General features: G+C 32.5%; 2 protein-coding genes across 5 annotated transcripts in view; one reads left to right on the top strand and one right to left on the bottom strand.

Moving 5' to 3' along the window:
- Positions 1-955, top strand: part of LOC111002571 (inositol-trisphosphate 3-kinase B) — a 56,759-nt gene extending 55,804 nt beyond the window's left edge. For all 4 annotated transcript variants that reach the window (XM_045628767.1, XM_045628765.1, XM_045628766.1 and 1 more), the window contains one exon: positions 140-955. In XM_045628767.1, the coding sequence (XP_045484723.1) occupies positions 140-487 (348 nt within the window). In that variant the 3' untranslated portion in view covers positions 488-955. The remainder of the gene's footprint in view (positions 1-139) is intronic.
- On the bottom strand, positions 728-23,704 carry LOC110992923. Its single transcript, XM_022258920.2, has 6 exons — positions 23,163-23,704; positions 8,062-8,241; positions 6,172-6,293; positions 4,157-4,397; positions 3,492-3,754; positions 728-3,213 (listed from the first exon to the last, which is right to left on the bottom strand). The coding sequence occupies exons 1-6, from the start codon at positions 23,305-23,307 to the stop codon at positions 1,366-1,368; spliced, it is 2,799 nt and encodes a 932-aa protein (XP_022114612.2). The 5' UTR covers positions 23,308-23,704; the 3' UTR covers positions 728-1,365.
- Between the last annotated feature and the right edge of the window lie 2,167 nt (positions 23,705-25,871).

Raw genomic sequence — 25,871 nt, 5'->3', positions numbered from 1 at the left:
ATTTCAAGTACATAGTTCGTGTAATAGCGATTTCCACAATTATTAAAAAACAGAGAAATCATTGGACTAGATGAGTTTTAAGTTTCTTCCTACATATTAAATGGGTTTAAGTATTTGAAGTTTTATTCTATTATTTCAGCCTAAATACTTGGAGAGACTGAAGAATATCCGAGCGACCCTCCTGGAGTCACCCTTCTTCAGAACTCACGAGTTAATCGGCAGTTCGCTTCTTTTTGTCCACGACAAAAAAGGAGCCTCTATTTGGATGATTGACTTCGCAAAAACGGTGCCTGTTCCAGATGACATCAGCATTGATCATAATTCCGCTTGGAAAGTTGGAAATCACGAGGACGGTTACCTCATCGGCCTGAATAACTTAATTTCCATCTTTGAGTCATTGATCAAAGACGACAATGGCAACATTGATCAACACTACACAGACTTAAATTTGGATAAAAGCGTGCGAAGAGACACTTTAGCAACTTGACCCCTTTGAAATTACCTACAAATGTAATTTGTCTTGAATATTTCGTTCTGGAAGTCCAGATGTGTTGTAATGACGATGATGTTCTACATTAAAGGTGTAAATATTTGTTACTTTAAGTGTGTCGAAATACTCATAATGTAAGTTATGCTTATGAGAAGATGGTGTAAATTGTTTAGTTCCCTGCATTGTTTGCACGGTATATATAATATTTATACAGTAACAATAAATAAAACTACTAAATATCGGATAAAATTGTATTTCTATACTTCGACAGTGTACTTGTTCAGTTGAGTTTTTCAATGTATAATGTAATGTATATAACTGTGAAAAAGTCATAGAAAATTCTTAATGTATTATTTATATTTTTAGTAAGTTCACTATATTAGTGTAACGACTAGATATTTTATTATTTACGAGTACATAAGGCTAATTATACTGAGGTACTAATTAAAACATATCACATACGTATTTTTGTGTTTTAATCTCTAAGATAAATTTATCGCCCAAAAAATGAGGTTATGGTTCATTGACCATGACAATATTAGTTTTTAAAACTATAAAAGTATTTTCTTTCTTACTTTCACTTTTAATATTATTATGTATTTCTACTTCGAATGTAGAAATAAGACAAGTAAATAAGAAACAATGAACTTAATAAATAATATATGAATATGGAATGAGTCTATATAATTGCTACATTAAAATATGAAAAAGGACTTCATTACGCATAAAGTCTGAAATTGTACATATCATTTAGCTATCAAAAATTAACCTTACACACTAAAAGCTAATGGCACTTCACTAATGCACTAATACAGGAATGGCAATCCTTTGGACGGCTTTTTAAAATAAATAATAGTCTAAGTACTTATGAGGCACTAACTTTTGTCTTTGTTATTATCTATCACAATATCTGTTAGACTGCCGCGTCTGGAGTCATCTTGACTTTCCTTACGGTTTCTAGAATATGGTCTTGGTATAGGAGCTGTGGACGATGCTGACGAAGCAGGGGAATACCTTCTAGCACGGGGCTGATAATCCTCAGTCTCAGTGTATGGAGGAGGAGGCTGCGTCAGCATCGTCATTCTATTCTCCCTTTGTGAAGCGGCTGTTATTTGCAATTCTGCCCCTGCCACTACCGTCGCCAAGGTTGGGGTAAATTGCGGTGCTGCAAGTCGAGCACTGACCCTTCTACGTCTTGTCCCAACTTGCTCATCCAAATCCCTACAAGGAATTGTTGGAAGGATGTTATCAGGTCGTATCGGACGATTGCTAGATGGACTTGCAGTTTCTAAAACCGCTAGTGCACGTAACAAATCTGCGACGCTAGTGTTTTCAAGAACTTCCACTTGTTCGTTTTCTGGTAAATTTGAAAGGTTAACGTCAGGATCAAATAGACTTGGCCGGCCGCGTTTAGTTCTATTCTTATAACTTTCTAATTCACTGGTAAAGTCCGTTGACGTGCCCGCAAAGCAGCTGTTGCGGCCCCGCTTTGTTTGGTTTTGGTACTGTCTGATACTTTTTTCTAAGTCTGTTGAACAGTCTTCAGGAGAACTAGTTTTACGACTCTTTCCAAACGTTGGAAAGAGACTGCTACGTCCATGTTTCGTCTTTTCCTTGTAGTTGACTAATTCATCAGAACTTTCGGGTAATGTATCATCATCATTTTTCTTAGACTTGCTAAAGGTCGGGAATAAACTTGTTCGACCTTTTCGTGTACGGTTTTGATATCTCTGTATTTCATCCTCGTCCATGGTATCTTCATCGTTACTAGTTTGTTCGCTAAAGTCAAATGTAGGGAATATGCTATACCGCCCATGTTTTGTTCGTTCTTTGTAAGCCTTTGCCTCATCATTTTCATCTTCATTGAAATTAAATGAAGGAAATATACTATGTCGTTTAGGCTTTTCTTGGTATGATTTCATGGCTGCGGTGTCTTCGTCTTCAGAAAAATCAAAAGTTGGGAAAATACTATGTCTTCCCCGTTTGGTCTTTTCTTTGTAATCTTCCAAGTCACTTCTTTCTTCTTCACTGAGTCCATATGATAGAGGGTACATACTAGTTTGTTTTGGTTTATCACTTGCTTGCGCTGCACTTACTCTTCCTTTCATAGTATTTTTAATATACTCTGCAGGGCTTTCACCGGAACTAGGTTTCCTAAATAATCTTGCAAACAGGCTCTTTGGTTGCATATCTTCAGTGGGTGTCACAGCTGTAGGAAGGGATAACTTTCCGGTCCGAATATTTGCTTCCTTTCTAAATTTTTCTGCTGTATCACCATTTGTCCATGTCAAGTCATGATTGAATTTAGCAACAGACTCTTTTCTGTAATTTGGTACTGCTACACTGCATGCTCTTGTTCGTTTGGTAAGAATATCATGCCCTATGCTAAACAGCGGAGGATTTTCACTGGCCAGAATCTGATCATCATCGAAGATATTAATGCCTCTGTCTTGTACTTGGTTGAACCCACCCAATACATTTACAACTCTTGCTAAAAGTTCAGCAGGCTTAACAATAGCTTGTGCTGTAAAAGTTTTCTCTTTGTCGATACCGAGTAAATCAGTATCCGATTGTATTCGAAGGATATCTTTCGTTGATAGTTGTATATTTTCGGAGTTAGCCCTTTTTCGTTTTGGTATTGACCCTCGTGGTTCTACATCGAATGTAAGTATTGGACAACTGGCACTTCTATGTAGATGTGGTTTATGCTCGACATAGACGGGCTGAAACAATAAGATAAAAAAATCTGATCTTCAACTATTTTATAAGCAGACTTATTTTAGAATGAAACGTAAAGATAAGCGAGATTTGAACATAGACTATGTTTTATGGAGGCGCCAGAAAAAAAAACAAAAATCAAAATGACCTGATAAAATATATATAAGTACCATTATTTCATTCCAAACAAGGTTTCCCCTAAAACTTAATCGTAACAAATTATTACTACATTCATTTTCCTCTAACCGTTTACATAATTTTATTGTGAAAATTTCTCACTTACCTTCAATTTAATTAAATTTGCTTCATTTATTATCTTCCTTATAGCAGCAAGATCTCTTGTGAATCCTTGTAGTATTTTACTTTGAGTTGATTTAAGTTGGTTAGCAAATTTCTGTTCGATTTTGTGGACTTTTTCTGATCTCATGCCACTTGTAATAAATCCAAGTAACATTACTATGTACCCAAGGCCGAAGGTTATCCAAACGAGAAGGAATATTTGGTAAGTGAGAAAGTATCCTTGTTTGAAACCATTGTTCACTGTGCCTGTAATAAAAAAAATAAAAAAAATATAGGAACTAAACTTTTGCCTAAGCCGACATGTTGTTTAAACCTTACTTTATATTAGACGTATTAGATATGATCGTTAAACAGAATATTTTTACAAGGTTAACAGCACTTGTTCGGATTAATAGCTGCAGCTGAGTTTCACCATCGGAAGTCGAGGCAGTATACGAAATATCATCCGTATTACCTTGACATCCGTCATTCCACAACTGAGCGTTTCTTAAGCCAGTTTTTGTCGCGTAGCACTATGTGAATCCAGCTGCCCACTGAAGTAATTCCGAAATAATTTGAAATACGGTCCTCCAATAAAAGAACGTAGCAATTATTACAAGGCCGGCAACCCCCTGGCAAGCCTTTTTCTGTTATGTTAAAACAACTTACCGGCAACTAAATCACCGAAGCCAATAGTTGTCAATGTAACAAACGCGTAATAGACGCCAGCTACAAAATCCCATCCCTCGAAGACGACAAAAATACAAGCTGGCAGAAATATGAAGAACAGAAAACCAGGAACTAGGTAGAGGAAAATCTGACCCAGCATGCCCAGATTGTTGAAGAAGTAATCTAATTTATCTGCACGCTTTTCATTGCGTCGCTTGTATTTTCGGTAGACGAAGATTAGCTGAAATTGAAAAATTCAAATTAGAAAGAATAAAGAAAGCCAGTTTACTACTTAAATAAAACATGTTTAGCAGCCCCCACAGGACTCCCTGTGGCGTGGGCTGCTACTCTCTCCCATTTTCATATTAACAGTACTTGTCATAGTAATTTCTTCATAAGATTCACAGTTTTATAATTAAACTACTATTGCACAATAAGTATACTTTCCGTTTCAGCATTACTCGGTTTTGAATCGTTAGTATTTTTTTGTTTTTAAGAAAGTGATTAAAACGTAAAGAATAATAATAATGCTCGGAGGAGTGAAAAAAAAACGTTACGTTGGGGATATAATTATGCATTATTGTTAATATTATTTTCGACTATGCTATATTTTACACCACTGAAATGGCAACTGTTAGGGTTAATGAGCCAGTGAGGGTGGTAACAAAACGTTTTACTATTGGGTACAGAAAAACGGTACGGCGCGGTACATGGGGGCGGGGGTAATACTTGAACGCTCTCTAAGCCGATTAATCAACAGCCTAGTCTCTTTATTAAACAGAGCCGTTTATCTGTAGCCTGAGCCTGAACGACCAATGAAAATAATTTATTGTATACATTCACTTTGTTAATTGTATTATATGAATATAATAAATTTCATTACTGAAGTCAAATTTAAAATTAGGAAATGGATAAGAAATTCGATATATGTACTACTTTTCATCATCGTATGTTTGTCATTATATTAAAAAGACTCATGAACGACAGTTACATCATTAATTGATCTGAACTTCCTAGGAATAGCAATTACAATAGAATTACACGGTTGTCATACAAAATTTAAATGGCATTATATAGATTTGTTAGATGTAAGTTGTTACAACTCTTTCAAGTCAATCTCGGAAGGCAACTAGAAGTTGAACCACTTTGTACCGCTCCTAGACATTTGGAGACGTAATGTAACAAATGAATACACTGAAAATACTAAATTAGTACTAAGGTGGAGAAATTCCGAACGTCTAGATCTTTAAAAGTGATTGAAATAAATTTATTTTTTTATTACAAAAATTCATACATTATCCTTACAGACTACTTGATTTGTAAAAAATCAAGCTTACAATTATTATGCTTTTAATATTAGCTAATAAAATAACTAAATATAACTTAGGAACATCAAAAGATGTTGTTATATAGGTATAACTTCATAAAGGTAACCATCAAGATTTGGAAAATGAAATTATATACCACAAAACAAAATTTTAACACAAATGTTAAAAGTTTTATGAAACAAACAAGCTAAATCTAATCTAGATTACTATTATCGGTTTTAGAGAAAGCTTTGTTTGGTGCCTTTGTCGAACTTAATTCGCTGTTTCGCTGATGTTTTTTTTTGTGCTTCACCAAACATTTCTGGTAATTTTATTTTATTATGTGCTTATTTAATCTTATATATGTTTTGATTGTGTTTTTAAATTTTTATAACACTTCGTTTACTTTAATTGTCTCACATTTTAGATGGAAGATTTTGTCATACCAATAAAAAAAATATATTTTTTTAACTTATACCAAAGACAGACGGATTTACACCCAGAATCTTGGCGTACTCATTTGATACAACAATTTCCCGTGCGATTTGTGCGCCGCGACATTGCTGGCTATTTGACTGCGAGGAAGATCTACTTAGCGCTGTTAGTTCTCATGTCATTTTCACACGTCTGTCTTACATATTTCATAAGAGTTTGTATTGTGTGATACTTGAGGTCGTAAATAAAATAATGTATTAAATGAGGATATACCTGAAGCCCGAAGTATTCTCCAAGGTTGGCAAGTAAGATACCATTGATCGGGATCCCAAATAAACCGTAGAAGATCATCAGGATCCTGGATAGATGTGTTGTCGGGGATAAATTTCCGTAGCCTGTAAGCAGTAATATACATAACAAATATAGCAGATAATTAATGAAACAGCTTTTCAAAATTTTAGTAGAAACAAAGTATAATTATCGTTTGGTTTGCTTATTAAACGTGTCCATGAGGATTATTTCATTAATTGAAATATTAGGTATAACACAGAAATTCCTTAGCGTATCCATTGTACAAGTATTTGTTTTCAGCATATAGCCGGGAAACTATCTATTCAAGATACCATTACCACCATCATTATGAGTAGGCTATCAGTGGCATACATGGTGTAGCTTAATAAATAATAATAAATTGTTTGTTTTCAAAGTGGTACATTCAATTTGATTAAAAAAAAACACAATTAAATCAGCCTGTAATAGCCCATAATCTATATAATAAAAATAGGCATGCAAATGTCATATTAATTATCATGATGTCATAATAAATTGTTTTTTAAATACTCTCCCACGCTTTTGAGGTACCGTGCCTCAAAATTTTTATCAACTTTGGGAAGGTGATTAAATAGTTTGATAGACAATCTTTTTAAATACATCGTGGTGTAAATGCAGGCAACCACCGTGTTGGATGCTTCGGTAGATGCAGAGGTTTTTCAAAATATTTTGAACTATTGTTCAATGTTCTAGATACATTTTTACTATCATAAATGTTTCTAGGGGTTCCGATCTACGGTACTGAAGGGAGCTAGGATATTATATAGGATAACAATAAAAAGTAATGTTAAAAATTTAAAAATCTAAGTTGTAAATCTTCACTTTCCTGTCATGATTGGAAATTAAAAGGACATTTTATTATTAAATACTTCTGGGATATATATACGTACAAAGAGCACTGAAACTTACTTAAATAAAATGTCACTAATTCATTCCCGTTAACTAATCCGATTAGACAAGACGAAAACAAATAGCAAGATCCTCTAATATGCAATTCTCGAAATGATAAAGGGATATCTTGATGCGTTGAAGTAGTTCAAAGTAATGGACACTCAATTATCGTATCTTCAAACGTCACATATTTCGACATAATCCCTTAAAGTGTCTTATAAGTACATCATAAGGTATTTGCCGAAATTCTTATCATTTTAATAGAAACAACATGATTGTAAGCTAAGTATTACTTTCAATAAAATCGCCCCGATTACTACATCCTCTTGTATTTTCATGGTATTATTACTAAATAACATATATTATACTTACACTAAAAGTTTGTTAAAAGGTTCTATCGTTCGAAAGGTTATTTACATACATCCTATGTAAAGTTATCTATCTATAACATTACACGCCAAAATCTAATTATTATTGCGTCGTGTGCGCAGGCGCTAATTAAAGACTTGAGTTGGTGCCTATTAGCTGATGGTACCGGTGACTAAGTATAGGAGAACATGAATCGCAAATCGCAATACATCAAGGAATGCTGGCGTTAATGGTACACTGCCACAGGGACAACTTTTTTTTAAATTTGTTTTAATCTCCTTTTTTTATTATTATTATGAAGTTATGAAAAATGTAAATATTTGATTGTTATGTTTTATTATAATAAAAGGTATTCTTAATACTTCTACTTGGGAACCTTTCATTTACAACTAAATTAAATCTCCTTTTTTTCCTTTTTTTATGGTACAACCAAAATATTTGGCATGTTTCCCTTATGTAAGAAAAACAGTAAGTGAAGATTTTAATTGGCTCAAAATAATATATAAATATTACATATATTTCTGTATTTTGCTTTGAATCTTCCTAACTAAAACTATTATAATAATTACTTACCGATAGTACTGACAACGGTGTACGAGAAAAACAGCGAGTGATAGAAATCCCACATATAGGGCGACTCCTCATCTTCAGTGGTAATATTATACATGGGCTTCCCACAATAATCGGACAATTTTCGTAATATACTGTCCTGTTTCGTTGGGTCGTTCGGAATGTAATTTTCATACAGAAGATCTGAAAGATAGATGATTTGATTGATTACATATACTAACCTGTGATTTATATATACGCACATTGTATTTACCCATAGTATGCCTTATATCTCTTTTAGCCTTCATAAATAAGTCATTATTCGCTTTTTAAAATAATTATACTAAAATCTGTTCTATGTTTTCATTTTTAACTAAAATATATGCAATTGGTTCGAAAGTATTATTTTTGCTTGACGAGATTTTAAGATAGATTCATAGCTGCGTATATGAAACATGTTAGGATAAAAAGTGATAGTATAGAACAATTCTTCCTAAAGAACTTGGTGTATAATAAAATAAAAACTGTTGTAATGTTATATGATTGCTCAATAAGCTCGGGCTTCATATTTTCAGCATTCTTGCGGTTCCTACATTATTCTTTATCAAAATACGCATTAGTATATTTTAACATCATTAAAGTTCTTTGTGCGATGAATTCTCTCTATTCGATTCTCGGTGTAATAATAAACGCCTGCTTTGTTACAACAATAACTAAGTATATTTCCAACACTTCTTATCCTTAAACAACCACACAGCTTACAATTTAACGTCCGTCTTGGTCAAGCGGATCGGTCCGAATGCCCCCCGCTTCTTTTTGATCGTCTCAAGACGACTCGTCATTTTGTTCGTGAATGTTGGTATCGAGTCAATCGACTTACTTACATCGAGTAAAACATATTTAACAAATACAATCATCAAATAATCTATACTCTAAATTATAAATAATAATTTTAAGCATAATAAAATTGTAAAATAATAATAAGTTATCATAAATTCATTACATTTGGTATTATCAATGCGGTTTACTGCAAGAGAAAACACACATCGTTCAATAATGTTTATCACGGAGGGTTTGTACGACGCTAAGATTATGAGATTAAATGTCGACATTTATCCCGATGTAGAAAATCCCTGGTTTACGTGGATATTATTTTATCACTCTATCTGTGGATGTGCCCAGATTTTATAGCCTGTGCGGCTCACGAAACCAACTCATTATTATGGTGGGAAGAACAGTTATACAAAAAGCAAGTCCATCCAAGTAATATCTCGTCGTAAAATAAATCATATCATGACGTGGAATAAGTGAAACCTGTATCTTATATTCCATAATTATCCATATTTTATTTTATATTGCTTTATTTTATCAGTTGTGTTGTCTTTCGTCTGAGAAGGATTACAAAATAAACTTCTATTTGATACAAATCCATTTATCAAATAATAGAATGCCCAAACTATTTGTAATACATATTTTTAATGGTTTATAATGTTTGAGTATTTATATCAAACATTTAGTTCGAAAGTGGTAGATTGTACCAATGACTCTGGAGGATACCAATAACTCAACGAATTAGTATAGCACTACAGCAAGGAAATGGTGCCAGCATTAAGTCTGCGTTAAGCATTAAGTCAGACCACACTTGATTATATTTAGGTTTCTATTTGTCAATTTATTGTTATTATTACCTTTAAGAATATTATAAATACTCTTAAAAAATAATATGATATTGAGTAAGAGTATAAGAGTATAATTCATAGTTCGGTATGGGGAATTTTTAGGAAATGATATAATATCTAAGCCGTAGAACTAGTAGGCCCTTCAGGTCTTTTCGATTAGTCAGATACTATTGCTTAGTTAGTATTTTAACTATTAGTAGTTACTGACAAAAGTTAGTACAACAGTTTTGAGTACTACAAAGACCTTTGTTTAGAAAAACCAATCATACGGCTTAGATTTAAATAGACTTTCTAAAGGGGCTCTCTAGTTTGTGAATTTAAGAAAACAGATGGAAAGGTGCCTATATCTCATTCCCTAGGCTGATGAAGTCATGTAATAATTATATAACGAAGCTATAAAAATGCCAATAAAGAAATCACGTGTGCAATTGAAATGAAATTTACAATAGGAAAATCTGATGTTATAAAGATTGTTTTATTGCATCATTAATATTTACCATTATTTCAGACCACCAACATATAGATACCTATTTATTTTTACTTTAGTTGACGAAAAAGCTAGTTTCAGTTTCCCCTGGTACACTAGTGAACTTTACTAATGTTTTAAGATAATTTTATTATTACTTATGTTCATTATGTTTTTTATGGCATCGGAGGGCATATAAGATGCCCAAACACAAGCAAAATCTGTTATAAAGACATCAAAGATAGATAAAATAAATTAAGATATACTCATATTATATTGGTCAATATAAACGAAATGTTCTAAACGATGCAGTTATAAGCATTTACATTCAGCCGTAGCGAGCAGGGAAGTGGGCAAGTGGGAGTGTGTAAACGCGATACTTACGAGGAAGTAACGGTTTTGACTGTAATACTTTTTTGTTACTGGCTTTTATAAGTTACATACGAATAAATGAGTATTAGATTATTGTTTTAGGTATATCAAATAATGTTTTATTGAATGATTTGGCTAAGAACATATCTATACTAATATTATAAAGAGGAAAGGTTTGATTTTTTGTTTGTTTGTATGAATTGAATAGGCTCCGAAACTACTTGGCAGATTTGAAAAATTCTTTCACTGTTGGAAAGCTACATCATTCCTGAGTGACATAGGCTATATTTCATTTTCAAAAAAAATAGGCATCCTTACTAAAATTACGATAACATTAACATTTGTTTATTATTTGATACAATTCTAACAGATGGCGCTGAGTTAAAGGTAGTTTAGTTTAGGTCCGTGTCGTGGTACCAACGTTTCACATAAGTTCTCCTACGGTTTCCCTTGATTATTTTACTACTATGTAATATAACAAAAACCTTAGCCACAGCAACGCTTGGCCGAGCCTGCTAGTTATATTATAAAATTATCTTTAATTATAAATTAGCAAGCAAAATAAATACGTTATGATGCGGATACTAGACAGACTACTAGAGTGCCGAGCACTCTTTATTCATCTCAGTTCTTAATAAGTAAAATGAAATTTAAATATGATGATGACAAATATATCGCACCATGAAGTTCGGTAAAATATTAATGATATATAAATAAATGAAATCTCCAATTTTTTACACAAATATTTTCTTCCACATAATAAATCCTAATTAAATACTAACTACAGTTAATTAACAGATGAACAATATAATTTAAATAATAAACAATACAATCACGATGGTATAATTGACTGTGCATGAGAAAAACCGGTCAAATAAGAAGGGTACTAATTAGGCGACACCGTTTTTGTATTGAACAATTTAATGCTCGGCTCAACATTGATACATTTCCTTCTCAGGGCACGATTTTGTCTTTACTTTGTTCAATGACTGTACTTTGTTACATTGTATTTTTTTTAAATTCATAAAAAAGAACAGGAGTTTTGTTCTTATTTTTATAGAAAGTTATGGTGACGTATCGAGGGATTCTTGAATAATAAGAAAAGGCCCTTAGGACGTCCACATCGTAATTTATTATATCGAGAAATATCTCAATAAATTTAGAAGAACCGGTAGAATCACTAAGTCTTGAGGAAACTAGATGCCTCTCAATTAATTGTTGAAAAGTTGTCCAGGTGTTTTAGCTAATTCCTCCAAAATTCAGAGGACAATGGCTGCTACTGTAGGCACATCAGTGATACCAACCCTATAATTTATAATAATACGTAAAAAGCCTTTTCATTTCTGGCATAACAACAAAGTAAACTTAATCGTATTATTTGTTTTTGTTAAGAAAATAAGTTACACTATTTTTTCCCCTATTTGTATATCTATTTCGAAGATTCCTTCCGCAGGTGAAGGTCTCCAGGATCTTCAGGTATAGCAGTCTTGGGTGAGTTGCATCGAGCTAGAGTCTGCCGGTTTAGTTATATCATTGATAGTTCTCTTGCTATATGCCAATCGTATAACAACATGATATATTAAGGATTTATTCAAACCAAGGTGCTCTTAAGAATAATTTCGTGAAATAAGATCTGTGATCGCACCAGTTTACTAAACAAAGGCGTGTCTTAAGTAATGTTACATGACATTTATGACCACATGTTGTTGTTTCCGTTTCAACGACTTACTATCTATTTTCAAACATGTAAATATAAGTGAAACTCATTTATTGATGATAATAACATGTCAAAACATTATCTCGTACTCAATTGTATTATCAATTTATAAACAAAATAAGAATTTCTTAGAAAGTTCGTATGCACGATGTCAACAGTCGAGTATATTGCGGGTAATAGTAAAGCGACATAAGAACGTACACAGCTGCGCAGTTTTTAGCAACTTAAAAAGTACTTTATTATTCTATGGTTGCCGTTATAGAATCTGAGTGAGTGTAGAGAATATCTTTGTTTGGAAGACAAGCTTAACCTACCAAAGCTATGGGACGATTCATGGGTTCACACTGTTATGTGTTATGTGAATGCTCTCATGCCCCATTGGGACACATCTGTAATATTTGTCATAAGTAAATAAATAATAATTCACTGGAACGTTTTTTATTCACCTCGGATACACCATATACAGTTAATGTTATGGTAATGAATCGTTGACTTGTCTCCGGTCGTGATATTGATACGACTACATATTTATATGCAATTAAATTCTCTATTGCCTACCTAACTGGATAAAACATTTAAATAAAACTGTTTAAGGTATATAAACGTCAATTTGATACATTATTTATTTGCGTACAAGTGTATGATATTCAAGAGACAGAATAATCGGCAATCTACTTTGTACATAATGTTTAAAACAGACTGTATGGGCCTGCATTGTTTCGGCTGTGCCTAAATATTACAGGCGCATGTTCTGCTGTCAGAGCTCACGAACTGTTCACCGCATATGAATCGTCTATTTAACCGCTTCCTCAGTTTTGCAGCCGAACTGGATATATCTGCGGCAGCTTTGGGAAAATAAGAGACGAATATATTATGTTTTATATTTTTAAATAGTTTTAAAATGTGTTAGTAGTTTAAGGTAATATAATATGGATAGTATAATTATTGTTTGCATTGTTGTGATGTAAACAATAATACAGAATATTATTTTAAAAATAACTAATAACTTAAATTCAATAAAACCTTTATGTTCACACAACGCCATATAGTCGCTAATTAGGTTATTAACTATATTAACCATTTATAACTTTTTCACATGTTAAAACAATGAATCATAATAATAAACGGCTGGCGGCTGCAAGCATGGCGTAATAGGAGCACGCACGTTATATTGAGAGCAACATCGTTGACAACAACAAAAACGCAGTAGATCAAGGTAAATCACGGTTGAAATTAATAATATCAACGAAAACACCAATACACAATTTAGGGCATTTATCAAAGGCATATTGCACCCGTTGCCTTTATAGTAACCTAACATTCTTAATATAACCCTAAAGGTTCTTTAGTGATTGCGGAAATAATCCTTTGAGTAAATGTTTTGGTTAGGCCAAACAATGTTACGCTTGAAAGGGAGGAGTGGTTGAATTAAATGGATATAAAATGATTCAATTGAATCTATTACAATACGAAGGTCGGAGTCACTGTCAAGAGTGGTCAAGATCAATGATGGAAAATTATGTTATACAATATAGGAAGAGCACACGATTTTGTACGCTTCGCGTTCGTTTCCAAATACCAAATGACAGCATTACTTTAATCGTGATTTTTCTTATAAGAACTACATGTTTGCACCTGTGGATACAGTTAATATCTTCTTCTTAGATTACCAGTCTAAGTTAATAAATAATGGACTGAAATAGAAACTGATTATCTCCGCTGGTTAATCACTGAAGGCCTAGTGCCTTGAGACACTAATCCCTGAGATCGTAGGTTTAAATTCCGACTAAGTACCAATGAGCTTTATATGTGGGCACTTAAAGCTGGTACGGTAAAAGAAAGCTTTGTGTTTTATTTAAAAAATTGTATTTTTTGTATACATTTCAGCATACATTAAATAAAGATATTGTAGGCTACTTTTATAAAATCGTTTAACAATAGTGAAGCCATTATATTAAATTTATTACATACGACATTTTAATGTTATATTGTTATGAATGACGTCTTCAATGAGGCCTTAATATATCATACCGATTGATCAGTGCCGAGTGTATTTTAACTACTATAATAAATTTAAACATGTAATTAGAAGTACATACTTATTGTTTCAAAATATAACTAGTAATGTTTAATTTCTTGCCAGTTACTATGAAATCAAGTGTATAATATGATTTGAACGCAGAACCGTTCAAATTTCAGATTTTTTTCTTTTATTTTCATGTATTAACATTTAACACTTGTTTCCGGTAAAGGTAAATATTGAGAGAACCATGTTTTCGACTCAAAAATCAATGTCATGTTGGCCTTATACATCTATTATTATTAGAGTACTGTAATTGTTGGTTATAGTATGTAAAATATTCTTTAAATAATAAATGCACGTAGCAAAGTTAACAGCGAAATTGGGTGCTACGATCTACGAGAATAATTCGTAGCAAAGTGTCAATTTTTTATTTTGACTGATGACTGGCTGTGATGAGCCTTCAACATGAACAGTTAGTTGTGCAATATAAAATAAAATAAATATTTTAAAGGACATAGTCACGAGGTACGCTCAGTTTAAAGAGTTTATTAGCGCGTTTTAGGGGCATCAAGCTAAATCGTGATAATTAACCGGATGTAAGGCTGCTAAAAGGAAACGGGGTCCGTAGTCTATGTGACGAAAAAAAGCGGTTAAAAGAAAGACATGAATGGAGAAGTCTGACAAAAGCTGGAGACGGCCTTTAACCGTAAGGGACGTTCGTTCATACTGAAGTAGGTTATTGTATGTAAGTATATACTCGTAAATATTGGAAATTGCACAGCATTTGGCTCGTTCACAGTGAGACATTCTCATACTTGGTACTATTTTTTTACTTTTTCTTACATTAAATATTTATTGCATGCTGTATTTCTGCTTGATAGGCAGCATTGTTAATCTTGAATACACACAGGCTTTGTTAATAAGATAAATTGTATTTCTTTCGAATGTAATTAAGTTTTAGCGTACATAGTTATAAAATAAATAAGACATAGAGAGATAATAATGTCAAATAACAAATATAGTTTGATTGTTCACGTGTTCTGTGATATGTCTAGACGTCATTTTGATGTTAGCCAAATGACGTAATAATTAGCGCCATCGTTTAATATAACCTGGCAACATTTTTCCATAGCAAGACCATCGACAATGAGTCGAGAGTCGCACTTGGCGCTAAGTCCTCTGAATCTTACACTTAATCTGGATCTATTTGGAGATTTAAGTAACTTTCGTCTCGTTCTGTTAAATTGTTTATTCTGTCTCATGAGTCATATTTCACACGAACATAAGCAATAATTTTTATGAAATAAATATCATTAGAATACTTAAAAATAATATTATTTACGTGCTATCAGGAAATTTTTATAAAAATTGTTATTCAAAAATTTGTAAATTTTCATGAGATTTTTGTACCTAAGGCGTTATTCTTGTAAACGTGTAGAATAATAAAAAAAAATATTAGCCATTTATTATCAAACAGTTTTAACTTGAATATTGACAGCTGCCTTCAATCTATATCAGACTTCTCCTACTAAAATCTCATAATAATTTATGCCGTTTATTTTTAACAAAGAAATTACGAATACGAAATTAACCACGTTAAAGTATAGACTTTCCTCATTGTGAATACACGTGCATCTATTTTAAGGGCAAGATTAAACCAATGTCAAAGCATATGATTGCATATTTTTGAATTTGTTTATTATATAATAGTAAGTCACCATTCGTGTTATCTAATTAACTACCTAATTTTCAAATCACGAAGTTAGACTTGGAGGTCGACACTATTTACGTTGCTTATAAAATGCCCACCTTGCTTCATCTTTCAATGTATCTTAAAACATCGTTTCAATCTAAAAATTACTTATTTATTCGTTATGATTTTATATCTAGGGAGTTTAAACCCGGTGATGTTAAGACAAGCCAGCCGCTCCTAACAAAAAAATAAAAATAAAATCGTATAATTAAGCTAATAAATCAGTTTTGGTACAGAATCCTTTAGCAATACTTCGTGGGTTCTGAAAGGAACCATAAACAATTGTTGCATAGAATTTGAAGATCTAAGTCTATGCAGTGTCGCAACCAAGAAGCTTAATATGCCGATCAGACAACAGCATAGCCTTTTAACTAAATAGCAACGTTTAACTACCGGCCTCAAGGATATTCAGCCTGTTGATTAAACAGCTAGGCAAATGACTTGGATCGATGACGTCGTTCGAGCCTTTTAACTGTTAATTTAAGTTAAGTTCCACTTTCTGCCACTCTCAAACTCAAACCAAAATCTTTTAACTACAATTAATATGGCGTCGGCCATCCATAACTTTCATTTTGTTCAATGAAAAACAACAAGTACAGGATGGCCAGTGGCAGATTTCAAACTTTGAACAAACATAGTTTCTGAACGCAACACGTTAGAGGGATGCGGGAAACGTCTTTAGAAGCACAAACGCTGCGGATTTTTTAGTAGCCATGGAACAGTGGAGTGGAGAGCACCGCGCTTTTGCTGTCGAGGCGTACATTTCGAGTGGATTTTCGCTGACTGAAGCACGCCGTCGATTCAATAATCGTTACGGTATTCGTCGATTACGTGATGGACCATCGATCAACCTCATTCAGTCGTGGGTAGCAAGATTCAGAGCTACAGGATCAACCTTAAATAGACCCAGGCCAGGACCTACACCATCGGTAGCCACGGATGAAAATGTCGAGCGTGTTATGGTTTCTGTCGTTGAAAATCGCCGATTATCACTGCGAGCATGTTCATCGATACTGGAAATTCCGAAATCAACTTTGCAGGTTATAATGCGAAAAAAACTCAAGTTTCACCCTTATAAAATTCAAATCGTGCAAGATTTACACGATTCTGACTTTGAATTAAGAAAAACTTACGCAGAGGTAATGTTGTTGAGATTTCCTGCTGCTACTCGGATGAGCAACATATTCTTTAGTGACGAAGCCCACTTTCATATCGGAGGATATGTAAATAAGCAGAATTTCCGTTACTGGGATGTCCGCAACCCAAGACAAATGCATCAAGAGCCTTTACATAAGCCTAAAGTAACAGTCTGGTGTGCCATGTCTGCATCTGCAATCATAGGGCCTTATTTCTTTGAAAATGAACGTGGCCAAACTGTAACTGTAAATGCGGAGAGATATGCCCAGATGTTAAATGACTTTTTCAGACTAGAACTTCAGAATAGTCCATCCTTCAACCGAAACACATGGTTCCAGCAGGACGGGGCCACAGCTCATTCTGCTAATGTGTCGATGAATGCAGTGCGGCAGTTATTCCCTGAAAAAAACATATCCCGAAACGGTACCATACCGTGGTCACCTAGGTCACCCGATTTAAGCCCATGTGACTTTTTCTTATGGGGATACTTAAAATCCTTGGTTTACAAGACAAATCCGAGCACTGTGACACAACTTAAAGAAAATATTCGAGCCGAAGTCAGCAGAATTCCCAAGTCGCTCTGTAAACGCGTTATGGAAAACATGCGTGCCAGACTCGAAGAGTGTGTCAGACTCGAGGGCCGCCATTTGGAGAACGTGGTTTTTAAAAAATAAAATCCGCGTTCATTGTTATTAAATTAAAATAAACCTACTTTGTATTACAGCTGTAGTTTTTTTTATTTTATTTTCCGAACATTGAAATCTGCCACTGGACACCCTGTATAATGGAAGTGTGTAATGACATTATGAAATATAATATTCATGTAAACTGTACCTACCGGTATGGTGACATTTTATTGCCTGTTTGGTACAATTACCAGACGGCTGATTTATACTAAAATGCTGAAGGAAGCGAATGGAGAAAGTAAGAAAGATGTATACCTAAAGGGAAAAGTGCACTAGCCCCTACACCAGGATTCCCTGTGTCGTGTACAGATAGTCTGTTCCATTTTACATAATAATTATTTTAGGTACTTGACTAAATAATTATTTTATTTTATTTAATTTCATTATTGTAAGAAGATATAAGAACCCCATGAAGGGGTTCTGATCAATGGAAAATCTCAGCGCAATTAAAAAAATAAAGGAAGTTAGAATAACGAGTAACTAGAAAAAAAACAAACTGTCTTTATTAATACGCTACTTAGAGTTTAATACGTCAATGCATGCTAATACAGGAGTTAGCGTGTTAACACTGATACGTGACTATACCTCTTCAATTGATAAACTTCAATGAATCAAACTGGCCGAATGAGGATGTCCCCATGTCCTCAGGTTTTCCTCGTCAGACCAGACCGTGGTAGAATGCTAATATGTTCTAGAAATATCCGCATATAAATGGACCTTCAAATAACCAAGGAAATTTTAAGTATTTTTAACATTTGCGGAACTAATTAAGTATAGAATACGATTTTGTATTTATATTTACAAATCATATAATATGGTTAAAATGAGTATTAAGAATATCCATAGTGCATATGAGTATATGAGCATACCCTACATACACACCTTTACGTACATACCCTCACTTTGACACCATCACACAACACACTAACATAGGTATTATTACTTAGTCAAATTCATTTAATAATTTTTTGAATTTTACCCTTTTGTAAATGTTTGAACCTTTTTGTTAATATCATGTATTCCATCTTTGTCTATATTTTTAGTGAAATTATACATTTTTGTTACCTGTAGGATTACAAAATATATAAATATTAAATGCCCAGTGACGTCACCCATGTCCGCTACGACATATCTTTGACGTAATGGTGAACCATCAAGCCTAAAGGGACTTTGAGAATATGACATGAGAATGTGCATCAGTCTCTTGCCTTTGCCACCTATTATATTATTGTGATGGATATTTAAAACAAAAAAAAATGTTAATCCTAATGTAAACCTACTGGAATAAAATAATACAATTTAAATAAATTTGCATTAATAACAATAAATTAATTTAATTGAAAATCAATGGTTTTTCCATTATTTTATTGTAACATCACACTTATTAGTATTACTTTATTGGTTAGGAAATAATTACATTTTCCTTAATAATTATGAAATGAAATATTACACGGAATTTTGTCATGAATGTACTTCGATAAACTATTTTTATATATCTAGTGGACCTTATTTAGTCCCTTTTTATTAGATTAAAACCTGCTAAACCTGTAACATTTTTTTAAATACTGACGCCACGTGATTTGCACCAGCTCTGTTCTTGGGTAGGTTTGTCGGAACAGGTTCCATCCCATTCAGCCATTGGCTGCAGTGGGCCAGTACACGCCCCATCTTCCATGGAAACAAACTCATACCGTCATACAATTAATATAAAAAAATATAAATGTTGTAACGTCTAAAACTGAAACACGCTATTCGTAGCGTCTCGTAATTACAATGCTCTACGAGAAACGTGTTTCCTTAATTTATGAAACAGTAATTACTTCAGTTGTATAAGTAAAATGTGAATTCTTTTCAAACCATTGAACGTTTATAAATAGTTATAAAAATGTCGATTAACTTAACGATCTTTGTACGATTTGTAGACACAATACAGGATATGAAATCGTTATGACCAACCTTTTTCTACATAATTGTTTCAGTGATGTGGTTTTCATTGCTCTATTATTACTTATTATGTTTGTAATTAACTTGTTTATGTATTTAAATTGTTTTACTTTTCAGGCACTTTATTTATAAATTATACTTGGTTTCTTAAGTTTTTAAGAAACGTAATTGTATTGTACATATTCAAATAAGACTCATTAAATTTTTCTCGATCGCCACATTATGCTTAAAATATAGATGATTCTAAATAATATAATATTAAATTAGCTTTAAGTATGTTTTTTGAAGTTATACTTCTTTTGGCGCGATGGAGAAAAATGATGAGAGTTAATTTTTACCATGCACACACCAACACCTAAATTAGACATCGTAAAGTTAGGTCTAGGTGGCATGGAAATCGATAACTATGTTCAAGCATTATTCTAGTATTTTTATATTTAGAACACGTGTTTCGTAGCAGTACAATTAAACAGAGTGAATAAATAAATAATATTTTGGTGTTTTTAAATCAATTTCATATACGCCGGTGATAATTTTTACTTATAATTTATTTATTTAAATAAAATCTTTTTGATTAATTTTAATATTTATCCTTAATCACTACTGCATTTTAGTTATTTTTTCCATACGGCAAAGAAGTTGAACTTCTTACGCGTGTACATAAGTACACACACTCTATTGTTTTTTTTTATTCCAACACAAATATACTTGTTGAATGGGGAAAGTACCAACTCTGGGGTCACTGGTCACTTAGTATCCGTACCGTTATTAGTATCCGTTAAACAAGTTTTATTTAGTTTTTCAGCTTTCACAGCAAGTGTCTTCACTAAGACATCATGGAAAATTACAAATCAAAGCAATTATTTAAAATAAAATAAAAAATCGAGATACCAAATCTTTCAATAGATCAATAAAAAAAGTAAAAATTCATACTAATATCTTTTTTTTGAAATAATGAATTGAGAAATCCATAGTATTATTAATGTCGCTTCTAGCAACAGTTTTTGTTGAATCTAACAGTTTGCCTTAATAGAATTTATGCTTTAAAAAAAATGATAAATAGTGCCTATCTAAATAGAATAAATTACAAAATACATATGTAGAGTTTAGGTTTTAGTTAGTGGTTATAAACTACTACTATACATAGTATAGTTATAAAAGGTGAAAAATCCCTAAACTTTTAATATGAAAAACAAATGGCGCTATACATTTATTCATTTCAAACGTTTAATTAGCGACAATGTTTTAACGCGTTAATTGTGTACTGTCCATTATCATATTTAATTATACTCCCGCCAGAATATGTTTTTCCAACCTATTATGAATTTTTGTCAATCCACATTGACTGGTATTTTAAAGTAATTTTATATAAATATTTAATAAACACCCTATCTTATTTACCTGCTACTAAATTTAATATCTAGCTTATGCTGGCTATTATTGATACTATCATTAATAAGAATATACATTAAGTTTAAATTAGGCTAATATAATTTTTTTCACAATTATATTATTATAAATGAGGAATAAGACAAAATTGCACGTGTATTGTAAATCTTTGTGATTGGCCTTAATCAGAGTAGATTGTAATAATTGTGGCATCTTGCATTATATCGAGTGTTTACAATGATCGTTTTTTATCGTGGAAAAGTCAAACAATAGATTGAAGAGTTCTGACCGCTAAAACTTCAATGTGAAATTAATTGAGATTATACGTGTTATACGTAAGGTTATATTATCGTAAGATAATGGAAACATTTCACAGTAGAAAATTTCATAGAAACACAATGTCATAGAAACACGACGGCAAAGAAGCATTGGCATTAAAATCTCATATCATTGATTATTTTGAATTGTTTGAATTTTGAATGAGGTTGATTCTTTTCTAATAATTGATAATTGAAACAGACGCAGAAATGTGTACTTCTTGACTTTAAGCAGCATCAGGTTTCGGTAACTCCAATAGACTTTATCCCAATAGATGTTGCTGGATAGGAAATTCGCGCATGTCGCTTACTAGGATAAGACATAAAAACGTCTACCATCTAATAACAATACCGGGAACTGTTATACACACTTATTTCTCTTAGTCGTATGTAAGTCCGAGAAGAAAAGTTGACACCTTATAAACATTGGATCATTGCCTATATATGCTCAACGCTTGTCAGAAACTATAACAAGTAGATAGGAAGGTACATATTTATTATTAAGTGCAGTCCAGTTGCATCACAATGTCGACAAATGTAAGTGCTTCGATAAATGTGTAAATAGTTTAAGAGTTCGTTATTGTAGATTGGACCAAAATCAGGCGAATCATTTTTTTTTATTAACATTAGAATCTTCTAATTGGAGGAACCTTTGGATTTTTAATATACAATAGTAGGCAAACATAATTCTCATCTAATGATGTGATACCGCCGCCCATGGACACTCTCAATGCCAGAGGGTTCGCAAGTGTCGGCCTTTTAAGAATTAAATTCTTGAAATACCCTAAGTCGAATTGATACCAAATTAAAACATTTAATTTTAATAAAAAATGAATTTAAAACCAATAACTGATGTTTAGAGAGTTTATATTAACTGCGGTAATAAATTCATAATATTAGGCTGTAACATAGACACAAAAGACTGTATGAAAACAAAAGAGAAATATGAATGCGTAAAATATGTGAGTATAATCATTATTCTTCTGTAGTGATGACAGTAGAATACTATTATTTAATCAATTACCGTCTAAAATTCACAATATTAGCAAGTTTAACAAATTCTAAAAAACATTATTTATAAATTTTGTTTAATGTAAATGAATATATCACTTGGCAATCGCATCATGCGCGAACGAAAGGATCAATTTAGGTAATTCTTTATTTTGGTTGTGTTTATTGGAGGTTTCTTCACAAAAAAAGGAAATTGAACAGAACATTTAAAAATTTAAGAAAGAAAATTAATTAAATTAACTGAAAAGAAACTGAATAAGAATTCATGAATTCTTACAAATTTTTTATCTATTCAAATTTCAAATAATTTGCTATAATACTCGTAGGCTTCATAAACAAAAGAGTTTTTTAGTTATTGCAATATAGATTCAAAAAATGTGAATTAATACATTCAACAGCTCCTTTTCTATTGTGATTTGTGATGTGTGGGCATACATTTATTGACGCGCGTGATTACAACCAGGATACATTTAATTAAAAGTTTTAGTGATATTTAACAAATAATCCTTATAAAGAACTTCCGCCATGCCTTGAATAACCGTTTGATTTCAACATAAACCAGTAGCAATTATAGAAATTGAATAGGACATATTATAATTTCTTTCGACTTCCTGCTTAATAGTTTACTTACTTTGGATTTCAAGTCTTTCCAGTTTTTCTTCGGCCCTCTTAGCGACTTCAACGGGACTCTCGATGTGGTAGAATATACTTGCACCTACCAAAAGGTATACAATATGAAGGACTAGCATGCAGGCGAATTGCTTTTTGGACATCATCTTGACGATTCACAGTTTCGATCTTAACACACGATTATCACAGAATGGCCGCTGTCCATATCGTCCTCGCGAAACTATATTTAATGTCAAAATTTTTCGTGTACGCAAAATTAGCGCCCGCATTTTGAACGTATAATTTTTCACAGCACATGATACCGGAGTGATCATTGACGCGCACAGTCGATTGTTTAAACCATTATTCGATTAGATGTCAATTTAATTGCACGACGTTTTACCGAAGCGGCTGCGATCGAATGATTTTACCGGCGCGCGCGCTTTCAAACTAGTGTTGCGTGCCTTTTTTATACGTAGCTAAATGTTTGACTGGCATCGCATTAGCTCGTCAAAGGATAATATGTAAGGTTATTGTCAACTTTATACGTGTAGCTGAATACTAACGCGTACGAGAAAGATTTCCGTTTACGACAGAAGATTAAAAGGATTCTGCGACTGATAATGGTTACGTTACATCATTTCACTGATAGCATATTCTTTTAAATTTTGACGCAATTAAGAGCATCCCTAATCCCCTATATAATAAGATGCTGATAGCGTATCATGACTAATGTCGAGATTATAACGACTCGACAACCGTATAGAAATTTAAAAGAATTTCCTTTCAATTTTATATTTAAATGTCCGATGTTAGTGGATTAGCAGAGTGAGAAAAACAATTTTTCTCTCATTCGGTCTGTTAGATAAGTATGGTTGTTTCCTTTCTCGAAGTACATTTTGTTTGTTTTTAGTCAGTTGTACCATTACTAAGATTAAGATAATTCTAAAAACGAATTTAATTAAGCAAAACGATTTTAATTTTGAAACACCTCTCGATTCTGTGTGTTTCATAGTTTCAATCCGTTTAAAAAGTTCTTAATTACTACTATACGTATCATCTACTCTATTACGTTGGATGTAATAGGAGTCAGTTTTCTTAAATTATCAAATTTGAACGCTCTTTTTCCGTCTTCCTTTTCTGTGTATATTAGAAATCTACAATATGTTGAATACATATTCATATTTTAGTTTAAATACTAGCTTGTAACAGTCTGTCTAGTTTATTTATTATTACTATTTTAAATAAATATTTTTAGCAATACATCAACACATTTTTTAATAACGTGTTTTTTTATATAATTTATTAGTCCATTACCAATAAATTATAACTTAACCATTACTAAGAAATTCGATAACAAAATGTAGAGGGCGAACGACAATTTTACTTTAATTGTCTTTGGTCGTCGGCGATTATTAAGTATTTGTTGTAACGTTTAACATTGAAAAGCAATGGGTCAAAATCGTGATTTGACAATTCGTTCAACACTTTCTACACCGGCTGATAAAAACAGCTGTCGACATCGATTCATAAATTCAATAATTTACTAATTACACGAATATTACATCAACAAAGTCAGCAATTCAATTTTGGTTTATCCCTGAACCATACCATACACCCGTTTGGGACTTAGTCAAACGCTGTTTATTTTAACTCTGGAATGTTAAAAACATTAATCATCTGAAGTAAGGCAAAATTCTTAACTACGTTGCTCCACGTACTACCTGACTCACCAAATTAGTTTATTATACCGATATACACCAAACTTAATCCCTACACCTAACCTAATCTTAGGTTTTTCCCCCTAATTCGTAATTGTTCCACGCGAAAGCCTTATTGTTAAAATTGTCGTGTAAATGATATTTATAGTATACTAGCGGATCCGACAGACGTTGTCCTGTCTACACGTCTTTAATTTAAAAATTTCAATTTTTAATAAGCCATTTTGATGAAAATTATTATTCAAATGTTATGACAATATCTAACGATCCAGCACATGGTCACACACGATATAACACAATGATAACAAAACTTTTTTTAAATTTCGGGACAGACTAAAATTAAAATTCGAATATTATTTAAAATTTGACACTGCGATGGTAGTGCCGTCTGTCGGATCCAATGTAAAACATTCCAAAATCAACAACAACTAATAAATTGAAAATTAATTAAAAAAACATTGACAAAATTGTGAATCTAAACCATTCTCGAATCTCCACGAACACACACAAAAAATTTCATCAAAATTGGTCCAGTCGTTTAGGAGGAGTTCAGTCACATACACACGCACACAAGAAATATTTATAATATATATTAAGATTAGCGTCAAAGAATTGAAGAAACGGCGCGTGAGTTTAATTTTTGCGAATTGCAAAATAAAGGAAGCTATTCATGTAAGTTATTAAAATTAAGTTGATTTGAAGTCATAGTCTAGTTGAGAACTATAGGGTAAGATTGCCATACTAGCAGTTGTAATTGCGAAACAATTTTGGTAAGGCAAACAAAATTTGGATATAATGTTACATAAATTAATATATTCGACAATTCCTTGGCCCATCTTAGTCCAGACACATCTCAACGTAGTTTAGTACTTAATTTAAGCAGTAAAATCAATTATAGTAGCAAAAATCGATTTATTCCTTCTTATGAAATGTGGAAATGAGCCTCTAGTCTGCCTTTGCAAATAATAATATTTCTAAATTTGTAAATATTTTTTATGACAATAACTAAA

The sequence above is a fragment of the Pieris rapae genome, chromosome 6 (genome assembly GCF_905147795.1).
Source record: "Pieris rapae chromosome 6, ilPieRapa1.1, whole genome shotgun sequence".
NCBI classification, from domain to species: domain Eukaryota; kingdom Metazoa; phylum Arthropoda; class Insecta; order Lepidoptera; family Pieridae; genus Pieris; species Pieris rapae.
This window is presented reverse-complemented; position numbering and strand designations above follow the sequence as displayed.